General features: G+C 37.1%; 1 protein-coding gene across 9 annotated transcripts in view; it reads right to left on the reverse strand.

Annotated features, from left to right (window-relative positions):
* Positions 1-20,264, reverse strand: part of GIGYF2 (GRB10 interacting GYF protein 2) — a 126,290-nt gene that overhangs the window by 84,223 nt on the left and 21,803 nt on the right. For all 9 annotated transcript variants that reach the window (XR_003435184.1, XM_027118272.1, XM_027118204.1 and 6 more), the window contains 4 exons: positions 17,682-17,765; positions 8,105-8,234; positions 7,024-7,119; positions 203-314 (listed from right to left, as the gene is read on the reverse strand). Coding sequence is in view for 8 of the 9 variants with exons in the window: in XM_027118272.1 (XP_026974073.1) it covers positions 203-314; positions 7,024-7,119; positions 8,105-8,234; positions 17,682-17,722 (379 nt within the window). In the remaining variant the exon portion in view is untranslated. The remainder of the gene's footprint in view (positions 1-202; positions 315-7,023; positions 7,120-8,104; positions 8,235-17,681; positions 17,766-20,264) is intronic.

Below are 20,264 nucleotides of genomic sequence, written 5' to 3' on the forward strand. Positions count from 1 at the left end.
TACCCTCCTCTACTCCAAATCAGAGGTTGTGGAATAGATACGCTGAGAAACAGTTCAGAAAACAAATGTTCAGGACATTTATTAGGCAATTAATGTCAAAGAGCAGTCTTTTAAAAACCAAATATCAAAAGATTTTTAAAGCGATCTCCCTATCCTCTCTCTCCACCGTCTCTACCATTACTTGCTTCACATGAAAGCTCACCTCGCCCTCTTGAAGAACTCCGACCTCTAGGAGCCCCCACCACTGTGCCTCCTCCTCCTCGTCCTGTCAGTCGCAGGACAGCAGCACTGTTTACAGACATGGAAAAGTTTCTCTGCCAAAAAAGAGAGAAAGAAAAAAATGAATAAAACAAATAAAACTGCATGTTGTTCCTGGCCATCTCCCACTGCATCTATAAAATGGCACTTAATGACTACTAGAAATGGGAAACAATCACTACACGACCCACTAAGATGCTCCAAAACCTGATTTTAGCTGAAAATTTCAAATGAACATTTCAGATCAACAAACATTAACAACCAATGCCTTACACTATGTTAGGTTCTGTGAGGAAATATTAAGCAGACAAACTCTAAATGCTGTATGTATCCGGAAGCAGACAGGATATTTATGCATCATAATACATACAGAATACTCGGTAAAAGAGATCTGGTTTGAAAGGGTCCCTTAACTACAGAAAGGTGGAAATGACAGGGAGTCGCAAAAGGTCTGAATCAACAGTAGATAAAGAAAAAAATGATCATTTTGCCTCATTCTGCTCACCACTGTGAATTAGCAACTCCTACTAGTATTTAATAGAATGACAGGTATCGGGGTGAATGGGGAAGGGCAAAGTAAGAACCTACATAAGGTCAACCATCTAAACGGGTAGGGGGAGAGAATGCTTGAAAAAAATAAACAAAATCCCAATCGCTTGGTCTTTAGCCTGCACTTGCGCCCACAGTCAATCTGGAAAAGGGTCAAATACAACAACAGCAGCGGGTGGGCATCCTTCAAACATGAAGAGGGATACAGGAAGACAGGAGGTCTGGGATTCAAAAATATGTTTAGTTGATACTTCTGGATAAATGGAATATACAGAGCTTAGGAAAAGGTAAAGCAAGAAGCAATTATAAAAATATTGAAAAATGATCTGTAAGATATCAAAATCCTGGGCATTTGAAGGAGAATTTCGTAAGAGAGTTCTAAACTCAGAAAATGTTGGAATATATCCTTACCTGAATACTTTCTATAAACTTAGAACCTAACAGACATCTGTGCAAAAATGCAGGTGTGGTTACAGTGTGGCAAATCCAACTTCAGCATGGCTGTAGCCAAGGGCCCTCCTGGCAAAGGGGCAAGAAGTGAGGCTTAAGAGCACACCAATCTGGTAGCAGCTACCTAAATCACAGGGAAATAGAATCCTGCAATTCAACTAATATTTTAAGTCCAAATTGTTCTCCACTGTGAAGTCCTGATTTGCTGTTCTGATTCAAGATCAATTGAAATGTGATGTCTACACCTCTTTTGAAGAAATCAACATGTAATTGGTTTTTAAAACTTCTACTTTCATTTCTGAATTTCTTGTTTTAATATATGGCTCATTTTCTCCTCATTACCTGTCATTACTTGTCTTTTTCAGAACTGCATTCAATACAATTTGTTCAGATAAATTTTAGAAACTTATCAATGGAAGTTTTTTCCTTTGACTTTTAAAGGTATATAATCATATAATCAAGTAACTTCAACACTGAAGACTTAAAATGTAACTGATAACTAAAAACTAGAGGCAGACACCAAACTTGATTAGTACTTATTTCAAACTATTTTTTAATAAAACTTAAAAAAAAAAATGCTGGTTGAAACAAATGCATTAATTTACCTTTTAACACAGAGTAACCAGTGGAGTTACTGAATAATGCCTCTGGGATCACAATTAAGCAAGACTATGAAGTCCCAAAATCTAGATTAATATATTCTAAAATTAAAAAAACAGAGGTCAGAGCTAGCTGTATTATGTATACCAGGATCTGACACTGTCGAACACCTCATTACCAAAGTATTACATGTATGAAACTCAAATGCACCCATCTACGGTGTTCAGGGAAACTCTCATACGCTTTCATACATCCTCACACATCGCAGCTGAAAGTGCAAACTGGTATAATCTCTGGAAGGCAATTTCTCAAAGTATATTTAAATGTCCATACCCTTTGACACAACAATTCCTCTTCTTACACATGTGAAAAATAACATAAGCAGAAAGATTTTAACTGCAGTGCTATTTGTAAAAGCAAAAATGGCAACCAGCTAAGTATCAACCAAAAGGAGCTAATTTAAAAATCATGGCCATCTATACAGGGAATTCTGTGCAGTTGTTTAAAAAAATGAGGCTGGAACTTCCCTGGCGGTCCAGTGGTTAAGACTCCAAGCTTCCACTACAGGGGGCAGGGGTTCAATCCCCGGTTGGGGAATTAAGATCCTACATGCCAAGCAGCGCAGCCAAAACATAAAAATTAAATAAATAAATAAATAAAATGGGTAATCATGTTAAAAAAAAAAATGAGGCAACTCTATTTATTAGGGTGGACCATATAAAATGGCTAATATTCAACCATTTCTGATCCAGAAAGCTACAATTTCATACAGTCAGCCTAAAATATCAATACAAAGATATAAAGCATAGCTGGAGTTAAGAGCATGGAGAGGCTAGACTGCCTGAGAGTGAATTTTGGCTCCTTTACTCAACTTCTCTGTGCCTCATTTTCCTCATCTATATAATGTGAATAGGAATCTACTTCGTGGGTTGTTGCAAGCACTTAACACATTAAGCAACAAGTATTTAGAACAGTGTCTGATACATATTAAAAGCTAAATAAGTATCTGTTATTATTTCCCAAATAGATGCTCCGGTGAAAACAGTAAAGTGTAGAACTATATGCATAGTATGCTACCATTTATGTGTATGTGTGTTTAAAGGAATAGATGCATAGACAGTTGCAGATGTATTAAATACCCTAGGAAGGGAACACAAGAAAATGCAAACAGTGGTTATTCCTGAGGACGAATAATAGCTAGCGAGAGTCTGGTTTACTCACAAACTTGCTTTTCGCTCTATGCACTTTGTGAATTTTGTATACACATGTATTATCTATTCAACGATGCATAAGTGATTTTCTTTGATGTCAAATAAATAAAACACACCAATCTGGTAGCAGCTACCTAAATTACAAGTGTAATGTGTAGAGTCATGCTTTTCAAACTGTGATAGACATACAGGGAAATGTCAAAACAAAGAGCAACTGGGAGATCTTATTTAAGTGTTAATTTTGTTCTAAGAAAACCTTTTACCTAGTTATATTTTATACATGCATGCACGTATATATATGTGTGTATATATATGTGTGTGAGTGTACTGGGGTGTGGTGGGGGGGGGGCGTGGGTAGTGAGGGAATGTGCACAAGCAGAAAATTACCTTGCAGTTTAAAGATAAAATATTCCCTTCAGGTAACTTCAGGAACCAAGATATGCAGCAAAAAGCTATTTTAGGTTATTAGAATTATTTACCTCCCCAATCAGAGTAATAGGGTGAACAAGTATACAAAACTCTAGTCTAGGAAGATCTAAGCAATTCCTGAACAGGTACCTGACCATCCAAAGTATACACTTCAAAATGTTAATGAACCTTTTGCCAGCTTTAAGTACTGTCCTACTCCAACATATTTTACAAAAAAGGCTACCAAGTGTCAGGAATTCCTAAATGATGCTTTTTTTTTTTCTTTTTTTTGGTGCGGTACGCGGGCTTCTCACCGCTGCGGCCTCTCCCGTTGCGGAGCACAGGCTCCGGACGCGCAGTCTCAGCGGCCACGGCTCACAGGCCCAGCTGCTCCGCGGCATGTGGGATCTTCCCAGACCGGGGCACGAACCCATGTCCCCTGCATCAGCAGGCGGACTCCCAACCACTGCGCCACCAGGGAAGCCCAATGATGCCTTTTTAAATGCTTCCAAAAATGCACCCCGATGGTCTTCTGTGATTACCATGAAAACTTCCCAATCCTTACATTAAGCCCCTGTGTTTACAGCATCCAGACCTTAACACCTTAAGATAAACTTTTCCATTATAAAAACAAAATGAAGAGTCACTCCTTTAGTCATGCTAGAACTAATTTTGGTGTGTAGGTGTACTGCATACCTAACTTTATTCCTTTTCAATTGTTAACCAACAGTTCCCAGCTGCATTTGTTGAATAATTTTTGATTTTTCAAATGATTTGTGTAGCCCTTAGTAAATACAATTTCTTAGAAATGTTAACAGGATTTTTCTGAATGATTCAATTACTTTTTTTTTTTTTTTAATTAAAAGTCTATCATGTTTCGGTAACTAGTAGCAAGTCCTCCTCCCCACTTATTAAAAAGCTTTTCTGGCCCATGTAGTCTCTAAGAAATCCAGGCAGTCATTTAAGGAAAAATAAAAAGAAATTATTAAAAATATTCATAAACAGTTGGAAAAATAATCACAAAAGATTGAAACTGGTATACTGAACTATATAAAAATTAGCTTCTCGGGCTTCCCTGGTGGCGCAGTGGCTGAGAATCTGCCTGCTAATGCAGGGGACATGGGTTCGAGCCCTGGTCTGGGAGGATCCCACATGCCACGGAGCAAGTAGGCCCATGAGCCACAATTACTGAGCCTGCGCGTCTGGAGCGTGTGCTCCGCAACAAGAGAGGCCGCGATAGTGAGAGGCCCACGCACTGCGATGAAGAGTGGCCCCCGCTTGCCACAACTAGAGAAAGCCCTCGCACAGAAACGAAGACCCAATACAGCAAAAATAATTAATTAATAAACGCCTACCCCCAACATTTTCTTAAAAAAAAAAAAAATTAGCTTCTACATTAAAAAAATCATAAATGAAATCAAATGCAATTAAAAATTTAGAAAATTTAACAGATTAGGGTTAGGGCTAGCTCAAGAAAAAGATTTCTATCCAAAAGAAAAACTGGCAAAGACAAGAACAAAAAATTAAAAGAAATATAAATGCAAACATGAGAAACTCTGCACTAGGGAAAGAAATGCAAAGTAAAACAATGGAAGAATATTTTATCCAAATCTGCAGAGAATTTTTTCAATAAAAATAATGTTTGAAGTATAGAACAAAGCTTAGCATACACCATCACCTGCACAAAAATGGGGAAAACATATTTACTTGGAAAAACACACAAGAAGCTGCTAACACTGGCTGCCTTTCGGAAAAGGAGACAGGTGGCTGGGGGAAAGGATGGGAGAGAGATTTTCTATTATATACTGTTCTGTAAATTTTGATTTTTAAACCATATGATTTACTGTTTATTCAAAATAATTAATTAATAAATAAAAATACTGAACGTGGCAAAAGTAATGGTAAAATGCTACAGGTATGGCAGCAGTGAAACAAAACAAATATCCTCATACAAAGTTTCTTGAAAACAATTTAGCAGTATGGAGTGATTTGCTTTTATTTCCAAACTTTCAATTCTAATCAGCTGATCTATATGTCTATCCTTAAGCCACAGTTTTGATTACTGTAGCTTTGTAGTAAGTTCTGAAACTGGAAGTATAGGTCCCCAGCTTTGTTCTTCTTTTTCAAAATTGTTTTAACTACTTAGGGTCCCTTGCAATTCCACATGAATTTTAAGATCAGCTTGTCAGTTTCTACCCAAAAAGCCACTGGGATTTTGACGGGGATTGTACTGACAGTAGATCGATTAACAATATTAAGTCTTCCATGGCTTAATAAATGCTGATGCCTTTCCACTTATCTAGGCTTTAATTTCTTTCAACAGTGTTTTATACTTTTTATGTAAAAGTTTTATACCTCCTTATTCTTAAGTATTTTGTTTTATTTTTATTTTTGGCTGCGTTGGATCTTCGTTGCTGCACGTGGGCTTTCTCTAGTTGCGGCCAGCGGAGGCTACTCTTCATTGCAGTGCACAGGCTTCTCATTGTGGTGGCTTCTCTTGTTGCGGGTCACAGGCCCTAGAGCACGTGGGCTTCAGTAGTTGCGGCATTTGGATTCATTAGTTGTGGCGCTTGGGCTCTAGGGCGCACGGGCTTCAGCAGTTGTGGTGCATGGGCTCAGCAGTTGTGGCTCGAGGGCTTAGGTGCCCTGCAGCCTGTGGGATCTTCCCTGACCAGAGATCAAACCCGTATCCCCTGCACAGCAGGTGAATTCTTAACCACTGCACCACCAAGGGAAGTCCAACCAAGTATTTTGTTTTTAATACTACTGTAAATGGAATTGTTTTCTTAATTTCCTTTGTGAACTGTCCATTGCTAGTGTACAGAAATACAACTGACTTTTGTGTACTGATTCTGTAGCATACAACTGTGCTGTATTCACTTAGTACACTATAAAAGGACAAACACAAAATGTGCTACTTTCTAGCCCCAAAACTCTAACTTTCTCACAATATCATTTAAAAAATTGGTGACAGGGCCACAACTACTGCAGCCCGCATGCCTAGAGCCCATGCTCCACAACAAAGAGAAGCCACCGCAAAGAGGAGCCTGCGCACCACAACGAAGAGTAGCCCCTGCTCGCCGCAACGAGAGAAAGCCCATGTGCAGCAATGAAGACCCAACGCAGCCAAAAATAAATAAATAAATTTATTAAAAAAGAAAAAATTGGTGCCAGAAGAGCACATTTTTAAGCACATTGTAAGCTGAAGATCTACATTTTCCTTTAATGGTAAGAACTGGTAAAAAAATTGGTGAGAATTCATGTTTTGCAGAACTGAAAAACTACATGTTTCTGAAAAGAAGGCCCTCTCCCTCAAAAAATAACTCTTTCTCTCTACTCAAATCCATCTCCTTACACTCAACAGCTTCAGATCTAAAGCAGAATCTAGTCAACTAAGAGAGGCATCCAAACACCAAGAAAAGAGTAAGAAGGAAGCAGATCTGGGGGGATGGAGGACACTCCTTAGCGCCTAAGTAGGAACTTCACATTTTCATGCCTCAGTGGGAAGGAACAAGGGTTTGACTGAAGCTCAAAGGTAGACACAAACCTGTTCTTCTTCTGTAAAGGGTACAAGAGCCAACGGCGGCAGGGGTTCCTCCTGTAGGATAGGCAGAAATTCTTTATCCAGAAGGTCTGAAGGTATCTGTTTGACCAAACACATGACCAAGAGATCAATGCTATCCCTCCAATTACAAGAAGATAAAACAAGAAAATATTCTTTGATTCACCTGTTGCTGATTATTAAAAATATGGATTAAAGCTTATTCAGACACAATTAATATTCTGAAAGGGTCAAACATTAAAAACCCCAGTCACTCTCCCTCTCCTCCCATCAGACGACCAGTCTCAGATTTGATATACAGCACTGACTCTGGTACTCCAGAGTGCACATTTAACTCAAAGCACAAGGTGGTAAGGAGAGTTTTACAAGCAACTGTATCTATCCTAAGCAACCATCATTAAAATTTGATTCTTAATCCATAAAATTAAAAACAAAGTATACTTAAAAAATAGAAAATGTTATTTCTCACTAGTCAGGTAATGAAAGTGTATTTTATATAAAGTAGAAACTAATGCACCATTGTAAAGCAATTATACTCCAATAAAGACGTTTAAAAAAAAAGAAGTGTATCTTATACTGTTTGAGTTTTGATCATTTATAAGTAACACAAATGTGGTGTCACATTTTAAGATTTTGTCCCCACTGAAAATTTTATATTTAACTCAAAAGAAAAGAACAAGAGAAGCATCTGCCCTTCTCACTCCTAACTTCTAACTGGAAAGAAGAATAAGAGATGCAATAAAGAGAGAAGAGAAAAATTCTTCCTTTCTCAGCCATCATACTGGGATAGAAACAGAGGTTCAGAGGAAACTAGTTAGACAAAGCATTAAGTCCTGACTACTCTCCTGTTTTCATGAAGCTTTCTACTCCTGTAATGAAATGTTAGGTCTTCTCTAAAAAAATAGAGTATGTAACATTTAGAAGAGCCTCTGTAAACTATTGCAGGTTTCAAAGCAGGAAAAAAAAAAGGTAGAGAGAAAAACCATGGCTGTTTCATATATCAGCACATAACTGTACATAACCTGAAATCTTATTCATAATTCTGAACTCTTTCCTACTTTCTTACCTTGTTGTCTTTAAGGAAAAGTGCTAACATTTCTTCTCTGCCATAACGATAGTCTGCTAATTTATACTTCGGCAATGCTGGAGAAAGAGGAGGGGATGTAATACTCCCACCACTGGACAGAGCTCGGAGCCTAAAATAGTAGACAGAATATAAAATGAAGTGTCAAATATTCTGGCAGTAAGGACTTTTTATTTTCATATACTATAAAAGTTTTATAAAATAAAAAAGAACAAAAAAACCCCTATTATCTCAAAGTATCCAAGATTTTAGCTCTAATACAACCTGCTATAATAGCTCACTAAGAAAACAGCTCATTGAGAAATAACTAGACAACCATTTGAAAATTCCTTAACTAGAAAGTATCGTGGCATGTCTGTGAGAAGCTTAGGGGGTGAGATGGGGACACCTTTTTCTAAACTATAAAAATAACATATAATTAAAACAAAAGTCATGTATCACCTTACACCCACTAGATTAATAAAAATTAATAAATCTGACAATACCAGTTGTTGGTAAGGATGAAAAATAATGCAAATTCTCAAGTAGTATTTGTGGGATTATAAACTAGAACAGCCACTTCAAAGAATGATTTGCTAATATTTAACAAAGTATGCTACACAAAAGAAAAAGCAAAATACAGAAGCTTATAAAAAAGATAATACTTTTATATATGCCCACAATATTTCATAATTCACTTTTAATGAAAGCAATTAGTGATCAGTATAGAGAATTTAAAAATGCAGTGAAAAAAGTACAGTACAAGGAGAAAAAATATAAAAGCCATATTTACTAAGAAAAAAAAGTAAAAATATACTTCGAGCTGATAATAGCAGAATGGAACTGGGAAAAGAGAAACATTTTAATTTTATAATAAGATGCTTTTATTTTAAAAAGGAGCGGGGTGCGGGGGAGAACCTCAGCAAAAAAATGGCAAGAGTATGATCATACTGCAGCACTGCATCAACTAGCAAGTGGGAAAACTACCATCAGGAGTAGCTGATTATCTGGGAGTGGCCCAAAGTTCTATAAAGTAATAGATAACAAGGGTAAAAGGGACCACAGTACTGCAATGCAGTAGTTTAGCACAAAGGAAAATTCAACAGAAGCATTAAAATATATCCCCCAAATTGCTAAGCTTTATTGACAAGAAAGGGGAGGGGAGAATGGTCTACAAATTATACATTAAAAAGTGTGAAGGCCAAGCGTAGTAAATACTTGCACATTATTCAAAAATGGCAGAAAAAAACAGTATGTACATAGTTAATATATAAAATGTGCTTACATGTAGAAAGCAATACCAAAAAAAAAAAAAAGGAGTATGCATTAGTAAAGTGAGACTCTAGGGTTTTGTTTTTTATTTCAATGTTTCTGTCTTCTCTTTCCACTTATTTTTTAATGTTTTACTATGGACAATTTTGAACATACATAAAAGTACCAAGAAGAATATAGCAAACTGCCATGTACCCGTCGCCCAGTCCCCAATCCATACTGCTCCTTCTGCAGCACCATCTAACCATTCTTTAATACTATTTTGAAGGAAATCTTTGGCTTTCAAGATTTTTGAGGCAAATTATTTTCAAGTTTTGAGAAAATCTTTTGAAGAAAAGTTATCTCATCTGTAAATATTTCAGAATGTTCTCTCTAAAAGATAAGGATTTTTCTTTTAAGTCTCGATTTTGCTGATTTTATCCCTGTGATATAGTTTAACATGTTTCTCTGTTCTCTGCATTTCATGTAAATTGGTGACTGGATGCAGAGTCCTGATCAGACCTGGCAAGACTACTTCCACGTGGTGGTGTGTTATTCCATCAGGAGACACATACTGCCTGGTTGGTTCTGCGAGGCTAAGCAGTCCCTGATGACCAAAGCTTAGATCCTTATGTTCACTAAGGTTGCAAAGTGACTTTATCATTTCTTCTTTATTTGCTAGCTTGAACAGTTCTACAAAGAGAAACTTCCCTCTTACACTATTTGGTATTACCTAAGAGGATATATAGCTCATATAAGAAAGGAAGGAAAAAGCCTTCATTCTTCCTTTTCACTTATTAATTTTCAAAATAATGACTTGGTTCACTAACATCCTCCAGTAGTAACAAATTATTTTTTATTAATGTATTTCAGTTCACTGCAATTATTCTTAGCAATACTCAAACTATCTCATATTTGCCCAGTGGGAAAGGCTTCAGGTTGGCTCCCAAGTCCTTCTGACCCAACCCTAGTAGTCTGTAACAGCTTCTTTTCTATCTGGTATGTCAAATGTTCCAAAATCAGCTTATTTCTTGCCTCAGACTTAGAATCACCATGTCACCAGAGAGTCTGATCCTCTTTAGTAATATATATATTAAGACACAATCTGGGTGCTAGCAGTGTTCACTGCTACTGGGTTGGTCTTTCAATTTTCTTTCCAATTATTCTTGGACTCAGAGGTCACTGAGTCTAACTCCTACAAGACAGGTTAAACAAACCAGTAAGAAAACAACATGCCCACAAAGGAGTGATCCAACCACTGCTGAAGGACCTTCCGGTACAGTGGTTTGCGTCAAATTCATGTACATTTGAGCTCTTTCCTGAGAAAGTGGAATTAATATCCACTAAGAACTGAAGCTGGGAACGTTACACATACATTACCCCATTTAAGTTCCACAACAACCCCAATAGAACAGATGAGAAAAATGAAGCCAAGGAGTTAAGCAATTTGCCCACAATCACCACCAGCAGAACAGAGTCCAAAACTAGGTTTTTATGACTAAAAAGACCAAAATCTTTCCAAATTTTTATTTAAAATAGCCACGGTTTATTCTGCCAAAAATTAATTTTTAAATATATATACATATATATAATTAATATATAATTTTAAAATCTTTCTTATACTGAGTCAATAAATATGCTCCCCAAGAGTTTCTACCACTAGAGGGCACATCTAAGCGCTCTTCCAAGTGAAAATCATCCCAGTATTTGCAGTTATTTCGTCTCACCAGAGACTTTCCCTCTCACTCCCCAACATCCCTAATTTCATCTGCTCCTCACAAGGTTTCAAATCCACCCACAAACCCCACCAGCTTTCCATGCCTGTGAACTGAACACTTCTTATAGGCACCAGACCTAAAAAGTAACACGACCAGAATGCATACTCAAGAGATTCCTCTAGCTACTGTGAAGAGAACAGACCAAGGCAGGCTGAGAGTAATTCAAACTTGGAGAAGATGGTAGCCTGAATCAGGATAATGGCTGTGCTATACTAAATAATTAACAAACCCTATCCCAAGTCTTCCTTCACCTACAGATATCTGGAAAAGCTAAAACATATGTGGATAATGTCTCTCCCTAAAAATCCACCAGTGACCTTTAACTCTCCTAGGATCTTGCGCCATACAACCCTCTCTTAGAAATTCAACCCTTCCCTATTGGCTTTCCCCTCATCTCTAAATATATCTAATAGTGATTTGTTTAAAACTCCTCTAATGTAGCATCCCCCTCTACCTATGCAGCACTGGTCATCTTTCCTCTTCATTTCAGAGACATCTCCACATTCTCACTTCCCAATCACTTCAAAACCCAGCACAACCTGGCTTCTCCCCTACCACTCTACTGCTCTAGAAAGTTCAGTAACCTCAACACCAGGCCCAAGTGAAATTTCTCTACCCTTACCATCTTCATCTTCCTATAGCCATATGGAGATCTGTTTAACACAGGAGGCCCAGTGCTACTCCTAGTAGTACTAGTAGTAACTGATAGGTAGCAGCAGCAGGGCTGTCTAAAAGCCCCCTGGTACTCCACAGTCCTCACTTGTTAACTGTTGTCCAAAATCCAAACTTCAGCTTAAAAAAGTAATTCAGAATTTCAGTGTAGATGTGTGAAGACACACGAATCAAAAAGCACTTCTGTGTAAGTTCACAATTCTCAATTCCAGCTCTGACTCTTCACTAGAGAGTAGGGTTTTCTTATTCAACCACTCACAGCCCTTAAAGTTTATCATGTCCAAAACCCTACTTATCAGTTTATTCATCCCAACCTCCTTCATCACCTGTATTCCCAAAGGCAAGTAAGGATACCACCATCTACTCAGCCACTGGATTAAGAGTCTGGAAATCATCCTTTACTCCTCACCTTCTATCCATTTCCCATAACCAATTACAACATCCCACAAGTTTTAAATCCTGTATCTCTCAAACCATCCCCTGATCAAGTAACCTATTATTGTTCACACTTTTATTTCTTACCTCGACTGCTGCAGCGGCACCCTAAACTTAATTAGTCATAGTCCATCCTCCACACTACTACCAGTTATTTATTTCAAATGCAAATCTGAATAAAACACTCCCTGCTCAACAATTCTTCACTGGTACACAATGATCAAATAAAATCCAAAGCTTCTTAACATAAAAGGGCTACCTGTAAGCTCTTCTCTCCCACACTTCACATTACAGTAAAGTCAAATGTCTTGGAATTCCCCTCTTAAACCTACACTTTCCTGTCCCCTTGTCTTTACACATGCCTTTTCTATCTGGAATATTTTTTCTAATCTAGTATTTTTTCACCTGGGGTGTGGAGGGGACTGCCTGGAAGCAGACAGATTAAGTGGAAAGGAGGAAAGGAAAACAACAGAGACAATGAGGAGGATGGGGGTTGGAAAGAGAGCGGTAGGAGGGAAAGGAGAGAAATCTACACACAAGTATCTGCCCAATGTTCATGGAACTAATTGTCTAGTGGGAAAAAAAGCTAATAAACAGTCATACAAATAGAGAGCTAGTGAAGGATTCTGGAGAAAACTTGATCCAATTTACATTTTAAGATTACTCTGGCTGCAGTGGGGAGAGCAATTAGAAGAAAGAATGGAAGCCGGGAAACAGCAGAAGGCCACTCCTTATAGTTTATGTCAGAGATGATGCTGGCTTACACTAGGGTAGAGGCAATGAAGATGGAAAGAAATGAATGGATTCAAGAGATATTTTAGAGGTAGAACTGACCCAACATTGTGGTGGAATAGACATAGGGATACAGAAGTACAAGAAAATATCCAGGATAACTCCCAGACTTCTGGCTTGAGGAAAGGGGCACACTGTGGTATTAAGATGAAATAAAAGAAGAAATTTAAAAGAGCAAAATTCATAAGCTCAGTTTTGGAAAACTATGAAGGATGAGATGTCTACAGGCATCAAATGAGCAGCTGAATATCTTGTACTGGCATTATACTCCCTTTACAGCACTGACATTACTGTGAAATTATTTAGTGCCAGCTTCCCCACTAAATAATTCAAAAGTAGGTACCATGTCCTTTATCCTTGTTGCCTCAGCACCTAACCCAAGACATAAAACGTATGAGGCACTTGATAAAATGTTTTCTAAACAACTTTTAATATTCTCTTCTAAAATACACCCTAGGATAACATCTAATTTACCATTCCTTCAGATGGCAGTTATCTTTTACTCTTTTTGCAAACTGGGACTATTAATGCATTCCATCCCCTAGAACATCTCTCATTTTCTCCACAATTCCACAAAGATCATGAATAGTAACCTAGCAATCTCAGGTTTGAATTCTCTTGCCCCCATATCCCCCACCCTAAGACTTGAATCATTCAATATTTATTTACTAAGTACCTACACTAGCTAAACAATGGGTTTACCAAAATTGAGAAATACAGTGCCTTTCTTAATGGAATTAGTTCTTTTCTGAGTAAGGTAAACACATATAAAGAGACACAGTACAAGGTCATAACTACTTTAACATAGGTCTAAACAAGTGCTTGGGGAAAAACAAAAGTGCCTTATTCATTTTTGCAAGGAAAGACCTGGGGATACTTCCTTAAGGCCATGGAGATGAGACAGAAATACACCAAATGAGGTTCCTTGGCTCCTTCCCCATAAAGCCAGGTAACTGTCTGCAATTATTCATTCCGCTATAATGAATTCCTTTATTATCCAGACTTATCTAAGTAGATTTTGAATGCTCAAAATAAAAATAATAAATAAGTAAAAATCCCAAAATAAAGTTACAATGAATTTGTCTTGCTTTTTAAAAATGTCTTGAAGTATACAATTATTTGCAAACAAGAAAGAATATGAGGATACAAACCAAAATATTAACAATGGTCCTTTGGGTGGCATGATTAAGGGTAATTTAGATCTTTTCTTTCTCCTTTTGTACTACTGCTTCCTCCAAGGTTTTATGGAATGAGCGTGAATTATTTTACTACTGGGACTAACAACAAAAAAATTCTTTAAAATCCTAAATCTACTAGATTTAGAACTAAAAAAATTTTTTCTTCAAGGTGGTACTCTGTGTTCTGTCAAGGGTGAAGTAAACAGACAGGGAATGGGAATTAAATTCATACAATCCTTCTTGTGGTCAGTCTGTCCATATATCATCCAAAGCCTTAACAATTAAACTTTTGATTTAATAATTCCATTTCTAAGATATTACTCCAAAGGAAGTAATCAGCAACACAAAAAGAACTGTTCAAGGATGTGTATACATACTGACAATAGCAAAATATTAAAAACAACTTTCCTTTCCAACAATTCACTCATTCATTTAACAAATATTTATTGAGTACCTACTATGTGCCAGGCACTGGAGATACAGCAATGAACAAACAGTACAAAATCGAGACCAAAGTACTTGCCCTCGAAGGAGCGCACAGTCTAGTGGGGGCTGGAGGATGGAATATAAATAATAAAGAAAATAAGTAAAATATTTGGCATGTTATATTTTGATATAGACCATGAAGAAAAAAATTAAACAGGAAAAGGGAGGTAGGGAGTAAGGGGAGTTGTTATACAGGTGGTCAGAAAACATCTAAGGTGGTAATATTTGAGTAAAGTTTTAAAGTGACTCTTGTTTTATACCTAAAAAATGATTTACTCCTCCATTAAATCTATCTCACTCTTTTAAAAAACTGCTTTGGTAATTATGTAATACATTTCTTTATCCTAAATATAAAGATACGCTAAGACCTAATGATTCTTCCAGACCTACCTTAAAAAGTCCATGCTTATGGTCATTCATGGTCTGTCCCTAGCACAATTTTCAATGCTCTCCCATCTTCACTACTGTCAAATAAATCTCTTCCTTTTATACATCACTTACTGAACATTATGTTTTACACCATTATAAAAATGATGACCTTAGTAGAAAGAATATAGTATCACTAAATGTTTCTGTATGGTTCAGTTACACACAGACTCAGTGTAATCACTCTAAACTTTGATTCTCAAGCTATTCTGGACACAGCTCCTTACCTCAAGTTTCACAATGAATGTAATGTTACATGCAGAAAAAACACAGTGGCAGTCTCCATTCATACTTCTAGATCAGGGTTACCTGAGTTACTTCAAGGTCTCATATATTCCCTTTGCCAGAAGAAATTTTGAAAGATGGTGAAAGAAGGCAGTGTGCCTACTTAGACCTTTGCTCCTCAGTTTATCAGCATTTCAGATGACTAAGGGAAGCCTCCTAAATTCTAATGCCTGCAGGGTAACAGAGGTAACAGTTAGGTAAAGCTACTGCTTAAGTATGGGACTGGTAACTTTCCTCTGCTAAAGCTACGTCAATTCAAATTTTGTGTAAAACACTGGGCTGTTCAAACAAAACTTCAGAGTACCGATGAAAAGGATGTGTAAGACGCTACTGATAGACTGGGTCAATGACTCACTGAAATGACTTTGGGAACCCATGGTTTAGGACAGGGGCCAGCAAACTTTTTTTGGTAAATGGCCAGAGAGTAAATATTTAAGCTTTTTGAGCCAGATGGCCTCTGTTGTAACTACTCAACCTTGCCACCAGTGTGAAAACAGCCAGATACTATGGAAACAAATGAGCGTGGCTGTGTTTCAACAAAACTTTACAGTCCCGTGGCCGTAGTTTGTCAACCCATTCAGCATGAAGTTAAATGTGTAATGATTCTAAAACATCACCAGGAGTGCATTTTTTTCCTTTTGTTTTAGCTAAATTCCTGGTACTGTCTCTCATTGTTATTTCTTAATAGAGGGATACTGGAAGAAAAAAAAAAAACTACCTTAAATTAGCTGACAATTTTAATCATGTTTTTACAAAGAAAGAGACAAGAGAGTGTGTAAATACAAAAGAGCAGCAGTTACAAATTCTAGATGAAGGCAGAGAAGCTGCACACAAAATGCTTTACAAAGTGGGCTATACGAATTTAAAGCCACCTGGTAAGATGTGAATAAAGTTTTAGCTATAAGAATGTTCACCAACAATATTTTTATAATAATGAAGAACTGAGAGCAGCCTGTATGTGCTGCATCTAGAAGACTAGTTGAATAAATGATGCAACCATTTAAAGTAACAGGAAATATTTATTGATAAAAAAAGATATTGCTGATGTGGTTCTTTTTTAAATGCAGGTTACAAAACGGAATGTACGGTATGATCCCATTTTTGTGAAAATAAATGTACATTTACACAAATAAGCATACACAAAACTACCTAGAAAGATACACCAACCTATTTACAGTGGTTACCATGGACAGTGAAATTATGGTGATTATATCTTCTTCTGGATTACTTGTAATTTCTAATTTTTCTAGAAGTATATACTGATTTGGTAATAAGAACTAAAAAAGGTGCAGAATTACTTAGGGCAACATTTCCAAAATAAAGTTCCAAAGTACATAAGTTGCATCAGTTCTTAGAATTTCAAATAGTGATTTCTCCTCAGTCTCCAAATGCTAGCTCTAAGGGCCAAGAAAACTTAGGAAATACACATAAAAAGAAATGCATATAATAAGGTAAGTTAATAAGAGTCCTCAAATAGGGAGTCACTACAGTAAGTCTGGATCATTTATCAAACCACCACCACCTAAACAATCAAGAATATTTAAGAGACTATTCCAATTTATCTATTTTATATACTGCCTCTGGTTCAACATTTGAATGGAAAAAGCAACTATCATTATTCACGCCACTGATGAGAGGATCTTCAATCACCAACTTTGGGGGGAAAGGAAGAAGGGGGGAAAAGTCACACTACAAGGTGATGGATCTCAAAATTCCATGAGAATTCCATATTCGGGGTCCAAACATATCTGTAAGAGACTCAAAGGTCAATTAATTATTATGGAAATGCTAACCCGATCCTAAATGGGATGTTAATAGCCAGTGTAATTCTGGATCACCTGCCTAGCCCATCAATAAAATAAAACTCAAATAATAATTTAATAAAAACTATTTTTTCAAATGAGTCTATGAATAGCCCTCACAAAAAAACATTGTAGCAGAAAGCATACACACATAAAAATGTTACAATTATATAAAGTTATATATGCACCTAGATAAGGGCTCAAGCACAAATAATTTACTAGGGTGGTGGAACTCGGGGGAGTTTTAAATCCATTATCATTACACAATCAAAACAGGAAGATTTTTTAATAAAGTATAAATGCGGTCACTAAGCAAATACAACTTATTCCTAGACTAGCTATACTGTTTCCAAGCAGGCACATAAAGCAAAGTCTCAAAAACATGCACATTTTATAAACCCCCCAACACGGGCACAAACACCTACTACTGTGCTAGTCATCCAATATCGAACAGGATGAGATTCTGAAAACTCACCATTCGGGCCCGAAGTTCAGCGTCTGCGTTTCCGCTGCCATTCTTTTCCGTATGTTTACAATAGATTTTTATTTGAGGAGAAACCTGTTAAAGAGAAAAATATCTCCATACAGTTGGTCAAGACTCAATGCAGAATTCCAGCCCAGAAAGTATAGTTAGGGAGTGTGTTCTGCTTGTGGCTCCTCTCAACCAGTCACCAGAATGAGGTCTCTTAATCCCTATTTATAACAATATAGCAGGCAAAGTAAAAATGAATAAATCCACCTTTACATCCCAATTCACCATCTTTTTATGTTTACGCGGGGAAAGGAGGCATGGTACAAGATGATGCTGGTGAGATAGGTGGTAGAAGACCATGCAGGGCACTGGGGACCAAATTAAGGATTTCTTTTTTTAGCCTTCGAGCAATGGGGAGGGAATGAAGGGTAACAGATTTACATTTTAATTTGTGTTACTCCCTTGCAATGGCTCTCCCATCACCATGAGGTGTATCAAAGATTCTCCTTACCTATCTCACAGCTTCCGCCACAACTCTCCTCTCCCCACTGTCTGCTTAGCCCTTTACACTCTAGTGATTCTTTAAAAGTTACCTTGGACCATCAAGTTAAAATAATAAGCTAACCAATTTCATGAGTGATCCATCAAGAGCAATTTCAAGATATCAGATCTTTAAGTGAAGTAAGTCAGAAAGGGAAAGGCAAATACTGTTTATTACTTATAAGTGGAATCTTTAAAAAGCCAAACTCATAGAAACAGAGAGCAGAGTGGTGGTTACCAGGGGCGGGGGGTGGGGGAAATGGGGAGATATTGGTCAAAGGTACAAACTCCAGTTATAAGATTAACAAGTTCTGGGGAATCTAATGTACAGTGTGGTGATTATAGCTAATAATACTGTATTGTATACCTGAAAGTTGCTAAGTTGCTAAAAAGAGTTTCTTTTTCACAAAAAACGAAATGGTAATTATGTGATAGGATGGAGGTGTTAGCTAATGCTATGGTGGTAATCATTTTGCAATATATAAATGTAGCAAATCAACACATCTGACACCTTAAACCAACACAATGTTATGTCAATTATATCTCAATAAAGCTGAAAAAAAATGACATGAGAGTTTAGAAAACAGAAAATACTGTAAACATTGTAACATACTGTTAATATGTCCAAGATGTATCACATCGCCCTGATTGTTGCTGTTTAAAAGATCTAAAAACAATAAACTAGAAATTGGTCTAAAACACAGAAACGGCAAAGTAAAAATGTGCTAACGTCCAGAATCAGCTATTTATCTGCCCTCTTCCTGGAAAGTATTTCTGGCCCCATGTCAACCATGTGGGTTCCAAGGAGATTCCCATGTTCTTACTTAACCCTGATTACCTTTTGCCTGGCCAGACAAGCGTGCACACCAGACCCAAGCTGAGATCAACCTAGTGCCCTCCCCACCTCATACTGATGATTCCAAAAAAACATAAGGCATATGGTTTTTCACACTTTAAACTCTCTGGAACTGGAATGCATCTTCATCAGTGCCATGCTACAACTGCTACCGGCCCACAAGGGAAGCTGGGTCACAGCCATCATTGTCCGCACAAGGGTGAAACATGGTCAGAGCCGCTCCTTATCGTCATCCTTGTACCCGATTTTAAGTGCTGCTTAAAACACCTTCAAAAAGATCATGCTATGATTCTAAATTGAAACGTACTGTGTAACAGAAAAGAAAGCAAATACAGCAATAGGATATTAGTGAAGTAACTCTTCATCACTGGAGGAATGATTGCAAGTGCTTTGCAGAACCTGAGAAAGGAAAAAAAACCACATGAAGATAAGCTTGTTGTGGTTTGCTAGTGAGACTTGACACTGCACAATCCATGTGGCCACATGCAGCAGCCCTGAAGTATTTAGAGGAAAAATTAAACAGTTCAGACTGCTTTTAAGAACTTCACAAGCACCAAATCACTGAATTTTAAATCAATGAGAGAATAATGGAGCACTCTCTTAAGAAATGCTTCATCGCCAACACCCTTAATGACATGACACTACACGGGTGGGGAGAGGGAAGAAGAAGGAGACTTCTACAGTCCTAAGTTTTTCACAATTTAGAAGAGTCAGACTTAATGTGTAGAAAGCTGAAGAATATCTTAACCAATTTATTTCACTTTTATTTTCCTTTTTATATATGCACAAAATATATACTATATAATAAAAATCTATTAGCCTTATTTGCTAAATAAGTTTAAAAGAATTCTTTTTCAAAATGTAAAATAAAAAGTCTAAGTAATTAAAAAACTGTGCCAGCGTTTACTTGGCAGTATGATTTCTTTCTTAGTAATATATAAAACGAAGAAGCTCACAACTGATGCATGTTAGATTCAATTAAATTATGGTACATCCCAAATGAAATCACTTGTCAAAGTAGTGATAAGTCAGGTAAGGTGCCCACTGTAGATTAGGACAAGTATCCTGCTTAAAAATCAGCTGTGTAAACTTATTTAGCATAAATCAATTCAGTGTGTTTTAAAAAAGTACGTGGACCTACTTGGCTAACAAGCAGACCTGTAGAGACTACAACTATAAGATTTTATTGT

Source organism: Aethalodelphis obliquidens, unplaced genomic scaffold, assembly GCF_003676395.1.
Source record: "Aethalodelphis obliquidens isolate GAN/ISIS:26980383/991018 unplaced genomic scaffold, ASM367639v1 scaffold2, whole genome shotgun sequence".
NCBI classification, from domain to species: Eukaryota; Metazoa; Chordata; class Mammalia; order Artiodactyla; family Delphinidae; genus Aethalodelphis; species Aethalodelphis obliquidens.